Source organism: Dipodomys ordii, unplaced genomic scaffold, assembly GCF_000151885.1.
Source record: "Dipodomys ordii isolate 6190 unplaced genomic scaffold, Dord_2.0 Scaffold13, whole genome shotgun sequence".
Classification (NCBI taxonomy): domain Eukaryota; kingdom Metazoa; phylum Chordata; class Mammalia; order Rodentia; family Heteromyidae; genus Dipodomys; species Dipodomys ordii.
In genome coordinates, this window is record NW_012267229.1 from 5,606,109 (window position 1) to 5,630,616 (window position 24,508).

Sequence of the window (24,508 nt, forward strand, 5' to 3'; positions counted from 1 at the left end):
TTTGTGATTGGCTAAATCAGGGAACGCGTCGCGCCAAAAGAACATCCTTTCCAGTATTACTAAGTGAGCACCGAAAGTCAAGCTCTGTGCCTGGCTGATGTATTGAGTTTTATAATGGTGCTTAGATAATGTACTTTTTAACTATTTGCCCAGATTTGACACTGAATAACAAACTCCATCCCGGTCCTGTCCGGGGCGTGACGCCGCTTTCGCTAGCTAGAGCTTCGCCTAAACCCTGGAGAAGTGGATTGGTCTGGGGCTAGGACGGGGGGGGGTCAATTCTGCGGAGCTGCGCATGCGCCGTCCAGCTGCGAGGGGGCGAAGGTTACCCGGATCTGGCCGTGTGTCTTGGGCCGGCGATCTGCGGCCGCCTGGGAGGTGCTGCGGCCCGGTGGGCAGGTGAGAGTACGGAGTGCAGCCGGAAGTGGAGGCGCTGCTGCTCCGTCGGGCGGGGAGGGTTCCCCGCTGGAGGTGCTTCTGCGCCCCCCGGGGTGGATAGCATCCTCTCTGAAGGGTATTTGGGGGTGGGGACCGGGGAGGAGTCTGGACACCGACCTTTAAATGACTGTGGACGGTAAGTGCCCACGCGGATGGTGGAGGAAACGTCCCAGCCTCGTGGGAGGAATGAGAATGGGCTCCTCGGCCCCTGCTGGGGAGGTAGCCGGGCCGGCGCCCCGCGGAGAGCTCTGCTTGCACCGATCTGGCCATCCCCTTCCCACCGGCACGCCCGCCAGCGCGGGACGGCCCTGCCCCGCCCGCCGCACACGTGTGCAGTACCAGATCCAGATCGCCGGGATGGGCCAGACCTGTGGGCGCGCTCATCTGCCTGCTAGGCGGAGGCCACGTCCAAATTCTGTTGCTGCTCACACACACACACACAAGAAGTGTGTTATTGCCAATGTGGCCCTACGGCAGTAACCAAGGCATACAGAAATGCTCCCTGGCCATGTAGCATAATATACGCTAATGATGGAAGAGAAACAGATACCTGGATACATAGATCCAAATAGTCCTCGGTTGTATTTCCTGTGAAGCAAACTCAGGTTTGTTGGCAGGTTATTTCTGAGGGAGGACTCTGGGGATCATTGACAAGGAAGAAAAGACACAAGATTTAGGATAAAGCTGAGTTTCAGTCAGTTGGAAGGGATTCCTCCTGCTTCCCCCACCCCCTACCCCCGCCAATACTTTGAGATATCTAGTCCTGGGTTTGCTCTTCAACGTTGTCCCAAGTTGGACAAGTTGGTCCTGTGTAAATCAGTTATTGGCTACCTGTTACCTTAGAAAGGGAAAAATGACCCTAAGAATATGAGGGAAGAGGAGAGGTTAGACACTTTAGACTGGGTGCTCAAGGAAAAGCTTTCTGAGTAGGACACCCAATTAACTGAAGTCAAGAATAAGCCACCCTATGTGGAAAGAAGAAAGCTCCATTCTCAAGTTTCCCCTTTGCACTAAGAATTCAAAGAAATAAAACAAGTGGTGGCTACCTCTTTTTGTAGCGAGTGGCATGCACTATTGTTTTTGTGGATGTTGACTGCTGTAACAAACACATTAAAATGGATTGAGATTAAGAAAGAAGAAAGGACAGTCAAGAAGTACAGTTTTGAGTAATGAGTCAACTTGGCAAAACTCAATCTATACAGCGGTTTCTTTTTCTTCTATGTAGCACTCAGTCATATTTAATTAGGTCTATTCCCTCATCAAACTAGTATTCTTTTTCTTTTCTTTCTTTTTTTTGGGGAGGAGGGGGGGGTCAGTCATGGGGCTTGAACCCTGGGCCTGGCTTCTGTTCCTGAGCTCTTCAGCTCAAGGTGAGTGCTCTACCACTTGAGCCACAGCACCATTTCCAGTTTTCTGGTGGCTAATTGAAGAGTCGAATGGACTTTCCTGCCCAGGCTGGTTTTGAGCCACCATCCTCAGATCTCAGCCTCCTGAGTAGCTAGGATTACAGGTATGAGCCACTGGTGCTCCTCTCTTGTATTCTTTTAGAGGAAAAGAATCAGACTTTATTCATCATGGTAGTTTCTCCTAAACCTTAACATTTCTTCCAGCATATGGAGACACTAGGTGAGCATTTGAATAAATTAATCTCACACATTCTTGAAGTGAAAATTGAACACTAGAGACAAGGATGAACTGATCTTTATCGTATATTCTAATTTTATAAGTTACAGCCAAATGTTAGTCAAAATATTTAATGATATCTAATTTTACTGATCAAGCAAGCAAGCATCTCTAGAAGTGCCTTGTTTTAGGTAGGATTTGTATTGAAGATAATAAGCTTTCACTGTCATGACTGCCATTTATTGAGTATTTTCCACAGGTTAGGCACTACATTAAAATATGAGTATAAAATAATTCTCATAATGTAGCCTAACATTCCAGATTATAGAATTGTGACAGAAGAGAAGTGATCTGTACCAATTTGTAATTTATGAAGAGGGTTAGATTTTGTTTCCATTAATACACAAGCCTTCACTTTTCAATAACCAACATTTTTTAAAAATGCCAACCAAATATCTATAATACTAGGAGTACTGTACCTAATCACTTGACAACTGACTTTATTAATAGTTACCATAGAAACAGAGATGAAATAATTCATCTTGTGTTTGTTGCTTTTCTATGTGTTTTTTTTTTTGGGGGGGGGGTCCGGTCGTGGGGCCTGAACTCTGGGCCTGGGCGCTGTCCCTCAGCTCTTCAGCTCAAGGCTAACACTCTACCACTTAAGCCACAGCGCCACTTCTGGCTTTTTTCTTTTTGCTTATGTGGTGCTTAGGAATTGAACCCAGGGCCTCATGCATGCAAGGCAAGCACTCTACCACTGAGCCACCTTTTCTATGTGTTTTTAAGTTTTTCCATTTCTCCCTTAGACTCAGCCAAGGCTTCACAATGAGTTGTGAATGGGTATGGTGGAGATTTAAAGCTCCTAGCAATATAATTCTAGAGCTCATCCTTTTGTGGTTTCATGGCAAAGCATTTTCAGTGAGACAACTTACTATACTGAACTTCCTGAAAACTGGCAGGCAGAAACTAAAAGCTAATATGCTTTTTCTTCTGTACTAAAAAAATTGAATTTTACCCTCCTGTAAAAAGTAAATGATCAAAGTCACTTAAACCTCTTAAGCAGATAGATACATGCCCAAAATTGTGCAAGATAAGTGTATGACTGTACTATGATACTGCATATCTATTCTTGACTAGGATGTAGCTCAAGCTAGTCTTGAGCATTAATGTGGGAAGTGATTGAATTTTGCAGAATTGAACCTATAAAACTCAAAATGGGTCCAAGGGCTCATAAAGAGCCAAAATGTGTTTTTAGAGTAGGGTAAAAACTTTCAGAATCATTTCTTCTACCTTTTTTGCAGTCCTGTCACATAAATGGACATACTAAATGAAACTCATTGTGCAACTGTTTGAGATTTAAAAAAAACAAAAAACTTCCTTACACAGTATCCAAAAAACCAGCAGATGGCGCCACTAAGCCCAATAGGCAAAAAAGAGAGAATTTTCTGTAGAATATCTCCAGCATCCATGTTGTGGGCCTGACTATGTAGGGAGCAGCAGCAAAATTGGATAGTTTTAGCTGACATTGTGTAACATAGAAAGTAAGGGCTTCTATCTAGAACCCAGTTGTTTGGGATTTTCCAATAAGCATAATCTCCATTTTGCCCTTCCCTTTACTGTCAGTTCCACCACCAAGAAACTTTCATTTAGCTTGGAATGTGACAAGGCACAGAAAATTTGCCAGAGGCCCTAATGAAAGAAATTGAAGATAAAGTAAGTTATGTAATTTAGAGGAGGGAGGAGATTGGTGCCCTAGATAAAAGTGAAGTACATTTAAAGAATGTTTGTGCTCAGAAGTAGATATCTTAGTGCTTCCTGATATCCCCGCAGGAAATAGTTGTTCTCTTACCTTCAATGGCCAAATCAATATGTGAGATATGGACAGTGTGAAGAAACGAAGCATGCAGGTGTAATCATTAAGGCAATCGTAAGCAATCCACATCATTTATTAACCAGGAAGCACAGGTCTGAGCCTCAATGATGCTTGGAAATAATGAGTTTTCAATCAAAATAGAGACTGATTCCCAAGTTTAAACCTAAACCTAGAAAAAGATAAAACCTTAAATTATCCTGATAGAATAATCTGTTCAACACAGAACACATAGAAATAGAGCATCTCTGTCTTAACTCACATGTTAAATATAGGAAGGTAACTCCATCCTTGCCTTAGACCCCATTTTCTTTTTTTTCATGGTATTCACGATACATTGGGTGACATTTTATTATCTCCATACAGATAACAGGCTTCCCATATGTGGCTGTAATTGTACTTTAATTTGCTCTGAATTTTAGTAAGTAGTCTCAACTGGTTTCTTTAAGCCTTTAAAAGCTATGATTCATGAAACACTGACAAATATTTTCATCAGTAATCATGAAGAGGTAAACAGTAAATAGGATAGATGTCATTTATTGAAAACAAGGTGGCTTAGAAACCAAAGGTTGACAATGGCAGTCAGAGGTGCTAAAGTCACCTTAATTGTTGAGGAGACTGGATGTGACTAACAGCATTTGTGCTAGTTCACTTTCTGTTACTGAAACAACAATTATATTGATAGAAGTCAACTTATAGGAAGAAGAGGTTTATTTTAGCTCACTATTCTGGAGATTGCAGTCCATGGCTGGTGATGATGCTTCAGCCAACTTGGTGAGGGTATGACAGAGAAAACTGCTCATATCAGGCAACAGGCAAACAGAAAGAAACTAGAAACCCAGGATCTTCTTCACAGGGACACCCCCAGGGACCTAACTTATTTCCTCTAAGTCCAATCTCCTAAAGGTCCCACCACTTTCCTATAGGGCCACAGACTACAAATCAAGTCATTAGCAAGTGGGCCTTTGGGAGGACCATCCAAATTATAGCATTATTTTCTAGACTGTTAGTTTTTAGAGTGTTTTGTGGTCCAGAATGCTGCCTTCAGTACATGCAAGTAAACTTTGATACAGCCTCTATCCCTTCTTCCGTTTTGGAAATAAAGCTTATTAGAATTCTTCCCTTATTGCTACGAATCACCTAGTCTCTCCTATTATTTTATTACATGCTCCAAAAAAAAACTCAGTGGAATTTACAGTGAAATTTAATTATGATACAGTTGTTTATGATTGATTTCCTCAAAAAATACTACAAATAAGCATGATAATAAAAGATATAGTCTGTAAAAGCTGCAAAAAGTATCCTAGATACCTGAGCACTTTAGAAAGAAAAAAGGCCTTAGGTGCTTCCAATATATCGTTTGTATCGTCACAATTAGTAACTAATTGTTGTTCCTTAATTATGAAAATATAAGCTGGCTTTAAAGGTTATATACACTCAAGTTCCAAAATCCAACAGATCTCAAAGAAACAGCTTTCCTGGGCCCCTTGCCATACTTTCCAAATCAGATAGGGAAAAGTTTGTTTTCAACACCAGCTACCTTTGTAGCTATACACAATTTTCTAGCCTTGATATTTACATGGCAACCATGTTGATAGTAAACTTCTTAGATAAGGTTACTAATGATTTAGAGGAAACAATAAATGCCATGGTTCAGCACATAAATGTAGAAATAATACTAGTTGTGTCTAATTCACACCAGCCAAACCTAAGGTCTTTTGCTATAATTGGAATCCATGTTGGACATATCTAATGTCATTTGAAATCATCATTTAACATCCAATCAAAACAAGGAGCCTAAATTATTACTATGTGTTGAAGGATTATCACTAGATGTGTGTGTGTGTGTGTGTGTATGAAAATTGTAACTAAATCTAACTATAAAAAAATAAAGGCTGGGGCCAAGCACCGGTGGCTTACCCCTGTAATCCTAGCTATGCAGGAGGCCGAGATTTGAGAATTGCAGTTCGAAGTCAGCCCAGGCAGAAAAGTCACTTATCTCCAATTAACCACTCAAAAACTGGAAGTGGTACTATAGCTCAAGTGGTAGAGTGCTAGCCTGGAGCACAAAGAGACGGACAGATCTCAGGTCCTGAGTTCAAGCCCCACAACCAACAATAAATAAATAAGGAAAGAAAGGCGAAAGAAAGAAGGGAGGGAGGGAGGTAAAGAGGGAGGGAGGAAGGCAGGCAGGCAGGCAGGCAGGCTGGAGTTACAGCTGAATGGTACCAAGTGTTTGCCTAACAAGCATCAGGCTCTGTATTCCATCATCAACATGGCAAGAATGGATTAAAGTTTGTTTTAAATAATACTTGAACATTTTAAAGCTCTTCATTGTGTTTTGTATAGCTTTCTCAACAGATAATATTCTTTTACAATTATTGACTAAAACTATTGCTTGTAGGTTTCCAGACTCAGGTTCTGCTCTCTCTCACTCTCGCTCTCTCATTCTCTCTGCGTCTTTATACCCTCTTATTAGTTAACATTAAGATATAGTAAAAGAAAAATGCTTTAGTTGACTTTCAGTGAAGTGCAATGTATTATTTTTGGTTTGTAGACATGATTTAGAGGAGATTATGTTCAGGAGGTTGTTTTTCCTTTAACTGTAGTCTTTTTCTCAGGTGCACTGGTGCTGAGGACTATGAGCTTTCAGAAGTTCTGGAAAGAACACAAAGTTCTGGTGGTTATGATACCTTTACTCGGGCTCATACATTTTGGTTGGTACAGAATCAGAAGTAGCCCTATTTTCCAAATACCCAAGGACAACATACGTGAGCCAGATAGTCTGCCACTTGCAATTGCACCAAAAGACCAAATCCAAGAGAAATAGCAGGCTCTGGGGTCTTTTCAGGTAAGTTCTACTTAATGTGGTCATTTCTGTGGTATGTATGAATAAGGGGAAACTCAATTTTACAGAACGATGGGGGAATAAAAAGGCCTACATTGATAAGTATCTGTAGTTTGTGTTGTGACCCATAAAATTCTTTGTGTGTTTTTTTCCAAGAAAAAACTAGTTGAGGGACTGGGAAGGTGGCTCAGTGGTAGAACACTTGCCTTGCATGCTCAAAGCCCTGGGTTTCGGTTCCTCAGCACCACATAAGCAAAAAGAAAAAAGCCAGAAGTGGCGCTGTGGCTCAAGTGGTAGAGTGCTAGCCTTGAGCTGAAGAGCTGAGCCCAGGTCCAGAGTTCCAGCCCCATGACCGGACCCCCAAAAAAAAAAACTAGTTGAACCCATTCCTTGGCATCTAATGTTTAGCTCAAAAGAATTTCTCAAAATAATTGGTTATGTTTAAGAGTTACTGAATTAAAGAGGATGTAGTTACATAATTTAGGCCTCTCATCCATAATTCAAAAACCTGAAGTGTTCTAAGAGCTGAAGTATTTGTCATAATTTCCTTTGGCAGGAAAACTTGATCTTAACTGACATAAAGCCGCTTGCAGTCCTCATTTCCACTGAATATGGAAATTTAGCTTTACTGAAGAAATGTGTTATTTTATGAGTGTTATTCTTTTACTATATTGGTTATGGATAGGCAGTAATTATTTTCATTATAGGTGTTATATACTATATATTATCTAAGAGACCCTGGCATATGAAACTCTTCTGGTCCTGAGGATCCCAGGTCAAGAATAGTGTTGCTGTAATTAGAGAGCATTTTCTGTTGTAGTATACCTTTTGGACCTTTAGCTAAGTACTGTGCTCAAAATTCTGGAATAAGATAGATCATTTGGGGTTCCTCAGAAGTGTTCCTTATTACTAAATGGTCTAAGATACTATCTTATATAAAACCATTAGGATTACTTATTACAGCTGGGCACATGGTAGCTCACACTTAGCATACTCAGCACTGGGGAAGCTGGGGCTGGGGGATGGAGTGTTTGAGGACAGTCTTTGATTTGTAAGTAGCCTGTGTCTCAAAAAATGAAACAGATAGTTTTAGAAGCTGCCACTGCCAGTCACACAAATAGAAGCTGATATTTATACTGGCTTTCGGTAAGCAAAAGCGAAAACAGGATTTACAAAGGGTTAAACATGAATTTGAAATAGCTGAAGTATATCAAAAGAATGTGCTATTTGTCCCTTACTATTTTTTATTTATATGTTTATTATAGAAAATTGTACATATACTTAATAAGGGAGAAGAAAGTACTGAGCCCTCAAATATCCATCACCAACTGTAACACCACAATGTTGCTAATGTTTTTTTTAATCTATCCTCTATTTTTGAATTGCTAAAGTATTTTAAAGCAAATACCAAGCTCGATTATATGGCCCTCAGTACACATCTTTAAACAGTAACAGTAAACATACACAGACCTTGTTCACATTGTCCCACTGAGAAACTTAACAATAATACTAGGCATGATAACATGCCTTGATAACAACTCCAGCATTATATTTGTGGAGGAAAATAATCATTTACTGGTTCTTGAAATCCAGTTCTAACAAAGTACTTATAATCCATTTAATAGATAATTTCTCTTTCTTTGACTGTTTCATTTCTTTTCCCCTGATCAGCTTTTTTCACATTCTGAAATTAGCTGATTGCATTTTTTTTATCATTTTACAAGTCTCTCTCTTTCTGTTTTCTGTCGTCAGATAGTTAGATCAAAAGACTTATTTTAATTTGGTTTGATTTGCTTTAAAAACAACAATACTAAATGGATGGTGCCATGCTTCATATCTTAGGTAATATCATATTGTTTCACATTATGTCTGACCTATTTTTTGATGTTGCTAACACGAATAACTTCTTAAGCTTTCTCACCCCATTATAAGCTTTCTCTCTCCATTAATATCTAAATGAATTATTAACATCTATTGATAATCACTGCTCTCATCTAGGAATTGGCAAACTTTTCTTTTTTTTTGGGGGGGGGGGTCCGGTCGTGGGGCCTGAACTCTGGGCTAGGCACTGTCCCTCAGCTCTTCAGCTCAAGGCTAGTGCTCTACCACTTGAGCCACAGCGCCACTTCCGGCTTTTTTCTTTTTGCTTATGTGGTGCTGAGGAATGGAACCCAGGGCCTCAGGCATGCAAGGCAAGCACTCTACCACTGAGCCACCTTCCCAGCCCCATTGGCAAACTTTTCTATGAAAGGACCAAAAAGAAAGCTGGGCCCTGTGGCTCACACCACAGTTTGAAACCAGCCCAGGCAGGAAAGTCCATGAGATTCTTCAGTTAAGCACCAAAAAGCAAAAGTGGAGCTGTGATTCAAATGGTAGAGCACTAGCTTTGAGCAGAAAACGCCCAGGGACAGGATGCAGGCTCTGAATTCAAGCCCCAGGACTAGCAAAAAACAACACACACACACACACACACACACACACACACACACACATTAAAAAAAAAAAACAACCCACCAGATCAAACCATGTATCCCAACTTCTACACACAGTAAGTCAATCAATGAGCCTAATTCCATTCCAGTAAAACTATATATAAAAAGTAGACAGTAAACTACATATAGTCCAAGGGCTTAATTTACCAATGATGTGATGGTCCAGTGCATTCTTTCATTAGCAGAGTAGCAAATGATACTGCTCAAATTCTTTACATTCCTTATGCATTAATTAGCAGGCAAAACTTTCCCCTCCAAAATGCATTTGTACAGAAAACTACAATAAATGCTTTGTTCTTCTTTACTGGTTTTTAAAATAATGAGTCCATGCTCTTAACAGCCTAAGGAATTTGTTTTGGCACCAATATGAATTTGTAATTTTGCATACAGTTCAGCTAATCCACCATAGTTGCCATTTTGATTAGTGCTGAAATTGTCCCATCTTAGATCCTCTTCAAATTGATTCCTATATTATTGTCCCTTTTAACCTCACCCAGATAGTCTTTGATAAAATTCTTAGTTTGGAGTAGAAAACTTTCTTAACTCACCTTGACTTTCTCTTGCCTAAGACCTAGAAGAGGCTAGTTTCCCAGAACCCTCATTCCTTTTTGGACAAGATTTTACCCATTTTATATATTTCTATAAATGGCATTTTATAATGCTTCTCTTAATTTAGAAGATAATCATGTATATTTTACTGTTTCTTTACTTAAGTAACTCATTGTTTAAAAACAAAGCAAAAGAAAGCCTGTCAAACTTGCTTATTCAGGAATAGTAAAGACTAACTGTACCTTTGAATGGCAACTTCTAGCATTATGGGTCATAAGCTTTAATAAAGCTCAACTCCCACCTCTAAATATAGTCTATACACCAGTCCCACATCTTGTTTCATTCCTTTTTCTTATACTTTGTAGTTTATCCAGTTCTAAACAATAATGAGAGTGGTGACCTCTTCAAACCAAAGATTTAATGTCTTAAAATGATTTAGAAGGTCATCTGTTCTTTCTGTGAATTTTTCTTTCTCATTTTGTAGTAACACGAGATGTGCTTCTCATCAGATGCCTTGAAACATCTGCCTGTGTTGATAATTTTATATGGCTCAAATGATGTTGTAAATATTGTAAATAACCAAATGGCACTTGGTAGAGAAAAGATTCCTCATTCGTGAACTAGAAGATGTGGTGACTGGTATCAATACCTTAAGGCTCTTAAACTTGCCAAAATGGCATTCCATATTTTAAAATAATATGTCGCTATTTATGTATTTTAAAAAATTACAACTAGAAAGTTCTAACTGAAAAAATCATTTTATGAATTATAGTTTCTATTGTTTATATATGTGTGTGTATGTTTTAATGTATAAATTGCCATTTGTAAGTCATTTCACTAACGCTCCAGCAATGTGTTTCTTTGATTTTGCTGAATCTGAAATGATACTTACATTGTGGCTGCTTGTGGCAGAAGAAAAAACGGTTCTTCTGCCATAAGAAAGAGTTCCTGTAGCTTTATTGTTGAAGAGAGAAAGCTGACCATCATTGTTTTCACCTTGAGCCAGTTGCCATGGTTATAGGACCCTTACATTGGGAGCCTTAGCCAAAACACTTGGCATAACATTTTCTCCCTTCACTGTTTTAACATCTTCAGAATCCCATGTTGGTATATACCCCTCTACTGTGCCTTACCTGAGAGTACTTTAGGCTAAGTAATTAGATTAGCTTTAAAAAAGCTAATTTCTCTCTAAGCAGCTACCATAATTAGTATACTCCTGCTAAGCACTAATTGGCTAAACCTTTATCTTTAAAATGCTAGGCTTCAACAGTTGAGGCCCATGACCTGAGGTTTTTATGCTTTTCACACATTATGATTATAAAAGTGCCAGGATTCTTATGACTCAGTGTGCAGTTTCTTACAATATTCTACCTTTTAGTATAAACTACTGCCTTTCTGCTTTTTCATTTGGGTGTAATATTTTATTATCACACTGTTGGAGGTGGAATTGCAAATCAGGTCCTGCTTTTTTTTTTGTCAGCTAAAGTCCCTCTTGGTTTCTATATTTTTTGTATCTCATCTTTAACCAACATTTTGAGGAGGATTAGTTGCATAGGAAACATAGTTTGTACATTGATGAATTGTGTCTTGCAGATTTATTAAAATAAATGTAGACTATACATTAGCGAATATCTGTGGTAGGAATACTAACGCTTGTTTAGTTTTCATAATTTACAAGTAGGACTGAATGTAAATTCTTTTTCTGTTAAAACCTGGTTTCCAAGAAAAACAAAATTTAAAATGATAACATAACATTTAATCTTTCTGTAAAAGAATAAAACATTTGGGTGTTTTTTTAATTGAAGATTCAGTAGGTAAACTATTTTAATTCTTTAGGATTTTTTTTGGGGGGGGCTACAGAACTAAGGTTAGAACTCAGAGCCTTGAACAGACTTAGACATGTGTTATACCACTGTTGTGGTATATACTGTTGTCAGTACTGGAGTTTGAGCTTAGGATCTTGGACTTTCTTGGCAGGTGCTCAATCACTGAGCCATACTCCTAGCACTTTCTTAATTTTTAGTTATTTTTGAGATACGGTCTCATGTTTTTGCCTGTGCTAGCTTTAGACCCCAATCCTCCCAACTATTCCTTCTAGTATCTGTGGTTATAGGCAAGTACCACCATGTCTGGCTTGAGGAGATGGGATCTCATTAACTTTTTCCCTGGCCTACCCGCAAACTATGATCTTTTCAACTCTTCCAAATGGCTGGGATTTCAGGCATGTACCATTATTCTTAGTTTTGCAACATAAAAACATAGCATTTCTCTTCTAGAAGCCTGCCATATTCTAATAACTGTCCTATAAGCTTTTTAGCCATGTTGTATATTCAAAAATTATTTAAATAAATGCACTTTATCTGACACCGTAAATTCATTAAAAATACAGAAATGTTAAGTCTTATAAATTGGTTCGCCTTTCTCATTTCTTGAGGTGTATGATAGTTGGAGTTTCTTTTTATAAAAATGGAACAGAGCATTTAAGTAAATTATTAAATTGTGGTCATTAAAAAGTTGTGGAATTACTCTTCTAAAATGTTTTGTTTTTATTTTTGTTTATAGAAAGAAGCAGTTTGAATCAGAGTTTAATATTCAAAGAAGAGATGAAAAACCCCAGTTGGATTAGAAAGAACTGGCTTCTGGTAGCTGGGGTATCTTTCATAGGTGTCCATCTTGGAACTTACTTTATGCAGAGGATTGCAAAACAGTCTGTAAGATCTCAGTCTGCAGACAAACAAAGGAATGTTGAAGAATAAAGGAAAATAAATATTTGGAATTATCAGTATGCCATTAAGTCATTACCTGCTGATTGGTTTCAGAAACAGCACTATTTAATTTTGTAGTTATGATGCTCTATTTTCAGATGTTCATTCCAGATGAATATTTTTTATCTTAAAACACTTAACAATATAATAAATAGGACAATATGTTTAACAAAATAAAAGCAGTCTTCCCAAGGTACACCTGAAGTAAGATGTCTCGTTTAGAAACTAAGAAGCCATCATTGTGTAAAAGCGAACCACTAACAAGTGAGAGCGTCAGGGCCACACTAGCTGTCTTGAAAGAGATTGTAACATCATGCTATGGCCCTTCCGGTAGACTGAAGCAGCTGCACAATGGCTTGGGAGGTTATGTGTGCACAACCTCGCAGTCTTCCGCCCTGCTCAGAAACCTGCCGGTCACCCATCCCATACTCAAGATCCTGACCACTTCTGTACAAAATCATGTGTTGTGCTCTCGTGACTGTGGCTTATTCACAGCCATTCTTTGCTGCAACCTGATTGAGAATGTTCAGAGAATGGACTTGACACCCACCACTGTCATTAAATTAAATAAACATCTTCTGAGTCTCTGTACTAGTTATCTCAAGTCTGAGGCCTGTGGTTGTCGAATCTCAGTTGACTTTAGTAGCACTCAGATTCCACTTAGCTTGACACACAGTATAATAACAAGCAAACCCGCCTGCATGCTCACCAGAAAGGAAGTAGAGCACATCAGTACTTTGATCCTGAGAGCCTTTTTGCTGACAATTCCAGAAAGCACAGAAGACCCCGTCATCTTAGGACAGAGCATCATTGTGCCTGGAAAGGGTCAGAGAGTTACAGATTCCACTGTATTGCCTGGAATACTCATTGACATGTCGGAGGTTCAACTGAGGAGATTGCTACCTATCCAAAAACCCCATGCCCTCAAAGTGGCGCTCTTTTGTATTTCTTTATCAGGAGATTTTTCTGACACCGGAGAAGGAACTTTGGTGGTCCCTTCAGGGGTGTCTCTTGAGAATGCAGCCCTGGACCAGTTGCTTAATCTAGGGAGGCAGCTAGTTAGTGACCATGTAGATCTCGTCTTGTGCCAAAAAGTTGTGCACCCGTCTTTGAAACAGTTCCTTAGTTCTCATGGCATTATTGCCATTGACAGACTTGGAGTGACGCTGATGGAGTCCCTGAGCAAAGTGACAGGTGAAAACAAAAGCATACTTGGCTCTTTGCCACTTGCAGTTAATAAATCATACAGCACATATATCATTTTTGACAGCAAAGGTAGTGTCGGAAAATGATTCTCCATGGGTCACTTGCTAAAAGTGGAATGATCATAAACTATTTCAGCCCCAAAATATTGTTTATTATTAACTCCCAAATTTTCTGTGGGTAATTCATTCTAACATAAACATGATGCCTTTTATACTTTTATATCCCAAATTCTTCTACTGTTAGAATTTATAAGGCTTTACATTCAGAAAGTGATTTTGTGAAATACCCCCTTCACTTTTAGCCTAACACCAATGAACTTCTGCGCATTTACCTTTACTGTCAAAAAATATTTCGAGCTGGGTCCAGGTATGGTTGCACATGCCTATAATCCCAGCTACTCAGGCAGGGAAGTAGGATTACATTCAGAGGCCACAAAAGCTCAAGACCCTATCTGAAACAACTAAAAGCAAAAGGATCAGGGGCATTAATTCAAGTGATAAGGTGTTTCCCTATTACACAAGAAGTTCTGAGTACAAGCCCCAAAACTGAAAAAAATGAAATCCCATTGAGCTCTATAAAACCAGAACCAAAGCTACCTTTATACTTGGCCTAATCATCTACAGCAGGCCTAACCCACATAATTTCTAAAATGTTTATTCAGTTAATGATAATATATTGAATAACAAAATTACTGAAGACAAGAGATGCACTGTAGTTCACAAATCCAATAAGTTTAAAATTTGTATGAGGAGATCCACACCTATTTGACCCAAGAAAAGTTGAATCCTTGATTCAGGCCACTCTTCAATGTCTCCTTAACTGCATTGACAACATGTCAAAAAGATGACCATTTAGATTTGCATGGGTTGCAACCTTTCTTCCTCCCCTCTCCCCATTGGGTTTTACTATGCTGCCCATCCTAGTTTTGAAGTTTTGGTCTCAAGTGATCCTCAACAATTTCCCCCCAAGTAGCTAGGATTACAGGTGCCAACCACCATACCCAGCTTGTAATTATAGTCTTAGTATAAATCATCTAAACGGAGCAATATATAAGGCATAATATATACTTCAGCTTTTGCCCTGCCTTTGTAAAGCCATCAACTGGTCAAAAGGTGTATTAGTAAGAAAAATAATAGAAATTATTCTTTAGAACTTATTGTCTCATAGCCTTAAATATCTACTAGCATTACATGAATCTGGCAGTTCCAGCCTTAGGAATTCTGATTGTTAGTTTTTGTGTGTGTGTATTTAAGATTATTGAGTCAGTATTTAAAGCATGGAGTATTTTCCCATAGAACCAATACTGTAAATGAGGACTAGATTTCCACTCTAACCCACTTTGGCTGCTTACTTAAAATACCAAGTATATTTTAACCCCTTTAAAGAGGAAGGACTTTGTCCCTAAAAGGGAGATTTTTGCGTTTCCAAAAATTATACGCAAATTTTGGTCTGCCTTTTTATATCTTTTTTTCTTTTTTTGCTAACCCTGAGGCTTGAACTCAGGGCCTGGGCACTGTCACTGAGCTTCTTTTGCTCAAGGCTAGCACCCTATCACTTGATCACAGCACCACTTCCGGCTTTTTCTGTTTAAGTGCTGTTGAGGAATCAAATCTAGGGCTTCATGCATGCTAGGCAAGTATTCGCCCACTAAGCTACATTTTCAGCCCTGTATATTTTTCTAAGAAACAATTATAAAATAGCTTTAACAAATGTTCAAAAAAGTGGAATTGGGGATGTAGTTTAACTGTAGGAGCACCCGGCTAAAGTGCAGGAGGCCCAGCGTTTAATCCTCAGTACCATAAAATAGTCTAAACCAAAGAACTTGTGCTTGACTCTGTAAGTGTATCATTTTAGTAACAGAATATGAGTCTCAAGAGATTTCATGAGATGCATTGTATTTCTTACTCCTGAATTTCATATTTTAAATGAAAAGCTTTGATGGAGCTTGAGAAACATTATTCATTTATCCATCTTTATTCATTTTTAAATGAATGTTTGCTCCACCTTTCCTTATATATTTTGTGTTTTCTGTTCTTTATAAAAATAGGAACACAGCCTATCGGTTCCTTAGGCTCAGTCTCTCCAAGTAGCTACGGAAGTGTGAAAGAGGTGGGCTCTACGCAATTTGGCTCCAAACATTTCTTTCATCTCATTCCTGACAAAGCAACTGTCTGCAGCTTGCTGCTCTGCAGCAGGAATGACACCGCATGGGATGAGCTGAAGGTAGGTGATCATTTGGAGTTCCACATTTAAGGGTGTTTTCACATTATTTTCCATAATTTCCTTAGTGGTATAAAAAGCAAAACCAAAAATGAGAGAAGTTGGAATTGGAGATGTGGGTCTGTGGTAGAGTGATGCTGAGCACAATCTCAATACCAGAAGAAGAGCATAATCAGAAGTCATTGTCTGTGACACTATAATTGACTTGATGTGTTCTTTCCACATTTTACAAAAACCTAAGCCAAGAGTAGCTCATGTCCATAATACTAGCTATTGGGAAGGTACAGATCAGGAAGATGACAGTTCAAAACCAGCTTGAACAAAAAGTCTCAGAGACCCTATCTAAACCTATAAAAAGCTGAGCATGGTTGCTCACGTGTCATCACAACTAGCTGGGGAGCCTAAATTGGAGGATTGTGGCTTAGGCCTCCTAAGGAAAAAACATAAGACCTCATTTTAAAAAAATGAAAGCAAAAAGGTTAAATGCCTGCCTAGCAAGCAAAGAAAAAGGAAACCTAAAGGTCCTGGATGTAAACTTTTCTTCAGACATTAGATTATATATGCTAATGTGTATTATGAATAATTCAATTAGCAAATGAGTTCCTTAGTCAATATCTGTCATCTATCTCTTACTAGCTTATTATTCTCTGCCAAGAACACATGCAGTTTTTAGATACAAGGGAAATGATAATCTATGTATTGATCACAAGTTTAAAGATTCACATATGTGAAAATATATATATCTTTGATGAGTCAGAAATCTGTATGCTCTTTATTATTTATTTATTTATTTTGTCAGTTTTGGGGTTTGAACTCAGGGTCTGGGTGCTGTCCCTGAGCTTTTGTGCTAAAGGCTAGTGCCTTACCACTTTGAGCCACAGATCTACTTCTGGTTTTCTGGAGATAAGGGTCTCACGGACTTTCCTGCCCAGGCTGGATTTGAACCGAGATCCTCAGATCTAAACCTCCTGAGTAGCTAAGATTACAGACCTGAGCTAACCAACATCCAGCTGCTTTTCTATTAATGCTGGGTTATAACTATTTGAAATAAATTCTAGATACAACCAGACTTTTTTTATACTTTTTTATTGTAAAAATACTGTACAGAGGGGTTACAGTTATATGAGCAAGGTAATGAGTACATTTCCTATCAAGCATTGTTACCTTCTCCTTTGTTTTTCCCTTACCATCACTTCCCTTCCAGCTCCACAACTATACTCCCCCGCACACACATCCCCCACCTAAATTGTAAAGATCGTTTTTCAACACAGTGTTTTGTGCATCTCATTGTATCCCTATTTAAGCATTTTATTTTTTCCCTTCCCCTCCCCAAATTAGAGAAGTGTATATTCAAGATGCAGGGCATCAACATCAAATACAGTGAAAACGGGTTATATATGTTGGGGAGGAACATACAAAGAAACAAAAAAATCACATGGTACATTATAAACATGTTAGAAACAATAGCAAGAAAGAAAAAACACTTCTGTCCCTATCTTGGGGTTCATTTCGCTTAACATCATCTTATCTGGTCATATGTACATAGCTTTTGACCTTTTCTGCTTGTCCCAGACATACATTAGTTATTGCAAATAAGAGAAACCATGGGACCTATGTTTCTTTGTGCCTGGCTAGCTTCACTTAATATAATTTTTTCCAAGTCTTTCTATTTCCTAACAAATGGGGTAATGTCATTCTTTTTGATGGAGGCATAGAATTCCTATATATATATATAACATTTTCTTGATCCATTCATCTACTGAGGGGCATCTGGGTTGGTTCCATATCTTAGCTATGGTCAATAATGCTGCAATAAACATAGTTGTGCTGGTAGCTTTAGTGTGGTCTTGTTTGTGATCATTTGGGTAACTGCCAAAAGTATTGTTGCTGGGTCATAGGGCAGCTCTATGTGGAGTCTTTTGAGGAACCTCCATTCTGTTTTCCAAAGTGGTTGAACAAGTTTACACTCCTACCAACAATGGAGTAGGGTTCCCTTCTGGCCACATCCCATTCAGCATCTGTTGTTAGAGTTCTTGATTATAGCCATTCTAACTGGAGTAAGGTAGAATCTCAATGTTGTTTTGATTTGCATTTCTTTTGTGACTAGAGAGGTTGAACATTTCTTCATATATCTATTGGTCATTCTTATTTCCTCTTCAGAGAAGTTTTCTTTAAGTCATTAGCCCACTTATTTATGGAGAAGTTGTTTCTTTGAGGATTTATTGTTGGGGGATTTAATTTTTTGAGCTCCAAGTATTGAATTTTTTGAGTTCCAAGTATATTTTAGACCCTTATCCATTGTATAGCTAGTGAAGATCTTCTCCCAATCCATGGGCTTTCTGTTGATCTTGCTAGCTATGTCCTTTGCCATGCAGAAGCTCTGCAGCTTCATGCAATCCCATTTGTCCAACCTTTCTTTGATTTGTTGTGTTTCTGGGTCTCTATTAAGAAAATTTCAGCCTGTGCCAAGGAGACTTAGGGTTTCTCCTATTCCTTCCTGAAATGTTTTCAGGGTGTCTGCTTTGACTCCAAGGTCTTTGATTCATTGGAGTTGATTCTGGTACAGGATGATATATAAGGATCTACTTTTAGTTTTCTACAGGTGAGTAACCAATTTTGCCAGCACTATGAGGCTGTCTTTCTTCCATTCTATTTTTTTTTAGCTCCCTTATCGAAGATTAGGTGGCTGTAGGTCTGTGGGTTCATTTCTGGGTTTTCAGTTCTATTCCATTGGTCCTCAGGTCTGTTCTTGTGCCAGTAACAAGCTGTTTTGATTACTATGGCTTTGTAGTAGAGTTTGAAATTTGGTGTTGATATTCCTACAGCACTGTTCTTTCTGCTAAGGATTGTTTTTGCTATTCAGAGTCTTTTATTGTTCCATATGAATTTTTGGATTGCTTCTTCTATTTCATTGAAGAATGAGGTTCGAATATTGATAGGTGTCCCATTGAATTTGTAGATAGCCTTGGGAAGTATTGCCATTTTCACAATGTTGATCCTTCCAATCCAGGAGCATAGGAAGTTTTCCACTTCCTATGTTCTGCTTTGGTTTCCTTTTTCAGGTTTTTAAAGTTTTCATCATAGAGGTCCTTCACTTCTTTAGTTAAGTGAACTCCTAGGTATTTTATTTTTTGTAGGGTTATTACAAAAGGAGTTGCTTTCTTGATTTCAGCTGCACTCTTCTCATTGTTGGCATACAGAAAAGCCATTGATTTTTGAGGGTTAATTTTATACCCTGCTACTTTGCCAAAGTTTCAGATCAGCTCGAGTAACTTGAGAGTGGAGTCCGTGGGATTCTTTAAATACAAGATCATGTCATCTGCAAAGAGGGAGAGTTTTACTTCAGCTTTCCCTATTTAGATCCCCTTGTGTCTGCATCTTGTCTTATTACTGTAGTTAGGCATTCTAATACTAGATTGAAGAGAAGTGGAGAGAGTGGACATCCTTGTCTCGTTGCTGACTTTAGAGGAAATGGCTTTAGTTTTTCTTCATTAAGTATAATGCTGGCTGTAGGTTAGGTTTGTTATATACAGCCTTTATTGTATCGAGGAATGTTCCATTGATTCCTAGTTTTTCCAGAGCCTTGATCATAAAGGGGTGTTGGATCTTGTCAAATCCTTTTTCTGTATCTATTGAGATAACCATGTGGTTCTTATCCTTGCTCTTGTTGATGTGATGAATTATATTATTTGATTTGCATATATTGAACCAGCTTTGCATCCCTGAAATGAATCCTATTTGATCATGGTGTATGATTTTTTTTTGAAGCATTACAACCAGACTTTTTTAGTTTAGCAAAAATAGCTGGCTAATTCAGGTATTTTTAGGCTATACATTTGTAAATCATTTGAAGAATAAATTGTATATAAAATAAAATAATTATTCTAACTATACAAAAGGAGACCTTCTTTATCATTCCAAAGTTAATCAAGTTACAACTTTGACAACAGATTTTGTTCTTTGTCAATAAAGAGCCCACTATAAATGTTTTGAGAGCCTGGTTATACTTTGGTATCTGATGTGAATTCTTGATTCTCATGTGTTTCCTTTGTAGCTTGCATGTCAAACAGCACTGCATGCTTTGCAGCTAACAATTAAGGAACCCTGGGTTTTGTTGGGAGGTGGCTGCACAGAGACTCATTTGGCTGCATACATCAGAAACAAGGTAAATTGGTCCTCTTCAGATCACCTTAATTGCTAACAACTTTTGTTTTATGCAATAATAAACCAAAATCATAATACCCTAAAACATTTCATGCTATTTTTTTCCAAAATCTAACTCAGACATTATGTTTGGAAAAAAGAAACTAGGAAAATAATACTTGGAAATATAAGGTAACATCTTACAGTGAGTTTTGTAAGTCTAATCTCTTATTGAGTCATGCCATTATTATTGTCTACATGTATTTCATATTAAGTTAGCATTCTGTTTACAAAAGTTCTCAGCTTAACTACTGAAATATGGTAAGTGATGCTCATAATAGAGTGCTTAGGTTCTACAAAATATTTCAGTACTTCTTAGAGCATTGAAAAAAATCTATCAGAACACTCCAAATGTTGTTATATTTTTTAAGTTGGTATCTATTTGTGGGAGATTTTAGTTAGAATTAACCATAATTCTATTTAATTTATTAATTACTTAATAGATTCCAAATGAAATTCTACTGAATAGAATTTCTGGTTAGTCTATTAAAAAGTTGTACTTGACAGTTATCAGATAAGTTTAGTGTGTTATCCTTCTGATTATTTTCTTAATTATTAATAATTTGAAATTAAGTGTTTTCCAAATAGCCATAGTTCACTAAATTGCATAAAACAGAGTTACTGAGGGCCTCAGTAGAGGGACTGGAAGCAATGGAATCTTTTCACTACATATCCTTCCCTGCTTTCCTAAATAACCTCACATCTATTTGAAGATAAAGCCCATTAGTGAACGTTTAACAAAACTCACATTATAAAAAGCAAAACATATGCCATCTGTTACTGAATGCATGATAATTTATTCTGCAAATGAAATTGAGTAAGTAGAGAAAGTATTTTGAAAGAAGGAGATACCTTAAGTTGGATTTATTATTATTTTTTGGTGTTTTTTTTCCTTGCCAGTTCTGGGGCTTGAACTCAGGGCCTAGGCAACTGTCCCTGAGTTTTGGGGGGATTTTTTGCACAAGGCTAGCACTCTTCCACTTAAGGCACTGCAATACTTCTGGCTCTTTATGTTTATGTGGCACTAAGGAATGGAACCCAGGGCTTCCTGCATGCTAGGCAGGCACTTTACCACTAAGCCACATTCCTAGCCCTTAAATTGGTTTTTGACCAAAAAATGCAACAGTGCAGTGTAGATTATCTCACTTGGTCCACACCTGGTTACAAAACAAGTATTATCACTGTTAATAGGTTATCTGTTTGCTAATATGTTAATTTTTCTCTCTTAAGAAATGCTCAGCTGAGCATTGGTGGCTCACACCTGTAATCCTAGCTACTTAGAAGGCTGAGATCTGAGGATCATGATTCAAAGCCAACCCAGGCAGGAAAGTCTGAGACTCTTAACTCCAATAAACCACTCAGAAAACTGGAAGTGGTGCTGTAGCTCAAGTGGAAGAGTACTAATTTTGAGCTGAAGAGCTGAGGGACAGCACCCAGGCCCAGTTTTCAAGCCCCATGACCAACAACAACAACAACAAAAAATGCCCAAAATAGACTGTTTTGAATACTGGGGCAAAGAAGCAGTTTAAAGTGATCTTAGGTTTTTGGTTGATTTGAAGAAAAGACTCTCCATTGTAACATATTGACATGAAAACTGCATTTGTTTTGTTTTTAAATAGCATTTTTAATTAACTATAAATAATGGGTATCACTATGACATTTTCATATGTACTTCCCCCAGCACTCTCTTTCTGGTCAGTCCATAAATAGCAAATAGTTCCTTATACTTTCGTGTCTTTTTGTGTGTGTGTTGTGTGTGTGTTTAATAAAGACTCTACATAAAAGAGAAAACATATGGTATTTGTCTTTCTGAGTCTGGCTTGTTTCACTTAACATAATGATCTTCTGTTCCATAAAATGACATAATTTTATTCTTCTTTGTGGCTAAATGATACTCTATTGTGTAGATAGTACCACATTTTCTGTAGCTGTTCATCTGTTGACAGATACCTAAATTGATTCCATAACTTGGGTCGAGTAAATAGTGCTTCAGTAAAGTGTGTGTGCTATCTTTAGCGTATGCTAAGTTTGATTCCTTAAGGTATGTGCCCAGGAGTGGCACAGCTGAATCATGGGGTAGTTTCTATCTTTAGTTTTTTGAGGGACCTCTATGTTGATTTCCATCAATTTGATTTGTGTAATGGTTACACCAAAGTATGTAGTCTCCTCTTTCCCTACATCCTTGCTACCATTTGTTCTTGTTTCCTTTGCAATAATATTCAGTCAAAACCATGCTGTTCTGATTAGCCTTTCTTTTATAGGTAAAGATGTTGACAGACTTATTGGCTATTTGTACTTCTTTTGAAAATTATGTATTTGGTTCATTTGCCAAATTTTAGTTGGATTTTGGGGGGGGTTAATGTCTTTTTCATTTTTTATATATTTTGGATATTAATTTTCTGTTGGATAAACAGCTTACAAAAATTTCTGTCATTCTTTAGGCTGTTTCTTCGCTCTGTTTCCTTTCCTTTACTGTACAGATGTTTTTGAATATTATGCAATATACACCCCTATTGGTCAATTCTTGCTACTATCTCCTGAGTTATTAGAGTTGTATTTAGAAGATCATTGCCTATGTCTAAATCTTCAAGTGTTTCCTTCCAGTAATTTCAAATACTCAAGTCTTACATTAAGATCTTAAATCCACTTTTTGAGCTGATTTTTCTACAAAGTGAGAGACTGAGACATAGATTCAATCCTCTCCATCCCAGCACCATTGGTTGAAGGTGCTGTCTTTTCTCCAGTCTTCATTTTTGCCACTTTTGTGGTGAATCAGATGACTGACTGTACCTATATGAAGTACCAAAATAGTATCTTAATAATGTGTGCAATCTCATTCTAAACAAATCACAAACATTTTGCTTATATAACAGTTCTTCATTTGGAACATTATCTTCAAAAACATTCCTGGTGTACATAAAAATCATAGATATGAAGGCATTACCAGGAAGTCATTCAGAATAAGCTGGTGGTGGGGCTACTTTAATTCACTCATTCTGATTATATGACTAGAAATGTATATTTCTACCATAACCAGCCTTGTTAAGGACCAGTTTGGTTGACCACCCCATTAACTGTCCCCAAAATGAAAATGAATGGTAGCCTTATGAATAAGGTTTCAATCAAGTATCTTATTGTTCTGAAACATTTTTATATTAATTGCTCTTTGTTCTTTGCTTTTTGTTGTTAGACTCATAGTGAAGCCGAAAGCATTCTCAAAGACTGCGGCTGTACTCAAGCAGAGCTTCAATTAATGGCAAAAGCATTTTGCAGTGCTTTAGAATCTCCTGCGTGCTCTCTGGAACATGATGGAGGTGAAATCCTGACTGACATGAAGTATGGACACTTTTGGTCAGTTCAAGCAGAGTCTCCCTCTGTCAGGAACTGGTCGGATTTGCTTTCAAGGTGTGGCTGTGGATTACTCAGTAGTCAGGAACAACTTGGCTGGTCCTTCTTAAGAAGCATGCATCCTCCTTTTGCACCACCAACCTACCTTCCATGTGCAGCTGTGGGCTTAGCAGCTGTGCGCTCAGCCAGCAGTCTAACCGTGGACTGTTTGACTGCCAAGCTTAATGGCCTACAGGTGGCCGTAGAGACAGCCAATTTGATTTTAGACCTTTCATACATCATTGAAGATAAAAACTGATGTAAAAGATAACATCTTTACATTATGAAACAAGCTACCCAACTGTCAAGAAAAATAGTCACTGAATTGTTCAATAACAGAGGCCTGTTCTGTATATTTGGACAGATGATTCATAAAATCATAGACAGGCATAAGGGAATTTATAGAAATTAAAGGTTATAAAATAATAATCTTCAGCATTGTTCTTAAAGACATTGTAGGTATTGTAGGGATTTCACCGTGACCACTATAAGTTGTGTGAACACTTGTTCTTGTTCTTGTTAGAGTTTTGGGTTTTTTTTTTTGGTCAGTCATGAGGCTTGAACTCAGAGCCTGGGTGCTGTCCCTAAGCTTTTTTGCTCAAGGCTGGTATTCTACCACTTTGAGCCACAGTACCACTTCTGGTTTTCTAGTGATTAATTGGAAATAAGAATCTCGCAGACTTTCTTTCTCAGGCTGGCTTTAAACCTAGATCAGATTTCAGCCTCCTGAGTAGCTAGAATTACAGGTGTGAGCCACTAGTGCCTAGGTTTTATTTTGATATCGGTAAGAATATACAAAAATTTTAATTATTTCCTAAATTATGCTCTAGTTTGGGTATATTGGGTATAGATATTTTCTAATAATAACTGTATGTTTAAAGAATAAATTTCAATTACAAAGTAA

The 24,508-nt window shown here is 37.9% G+C and overlaps 1 protein-coding gene across 1 annotated transcript; it reads left to right on the top strand.

Moving 5' to 3' along the window:
* The first annotated feature begins 317 nt into the window (after window positions 1-317).
* On the top strand, window positions 318-23,900 carry Mkks (McKusick-Kaufman syndrome). Its single transcript, XM_013011114.1, has 6 exons — window positions 318-399; window positions 6,556-6,785; window positions 12,386-13,782; window positions 15,842-16,017; window positions 20,069-20,179; window positions 23,408-23,900. The coding sequence occupies exons 3-6, from the start codon at window positions 12,798-12,800 to the stop codon at window positions 23,861-23,863; spliced, it is 1,728 nt and encodes a 575-aa protein (XP_012866568.1). The 5' UTR covers window positions 318-399; window positions 6,556-6,785; window positions 12,386-12,797; the 3' UTR covers window positions 23,864-23,900.
* Window positions 23,901-24,508: the final 608 nt, after the last annotated feature.

Bases quoted from the DNA above. Each gene is read 5' to 3' on its own strand.
- Mkks (XM_013011114.1), top strand. From the start codon at position 12,798: ATGTCTCGTTTAGAAACTAAGAAGCCATCATTGTGTAAAAGCGAACCA. The intron at 13,783-15,841 runs GTGAAAACAAAA...TTATAAAAATAG, and splicing joins GTCCCTGAGCAAAGTGACAG to GAACACAGCCTATCGGTTCC. The intron at 20,180-23,407 runs GTAAATTGGTCC...TTTTGTTGTTAG, and splicing joins CTGCATACATCAGAAACAAG to ACTCATAGTGAAGCCGAAAG.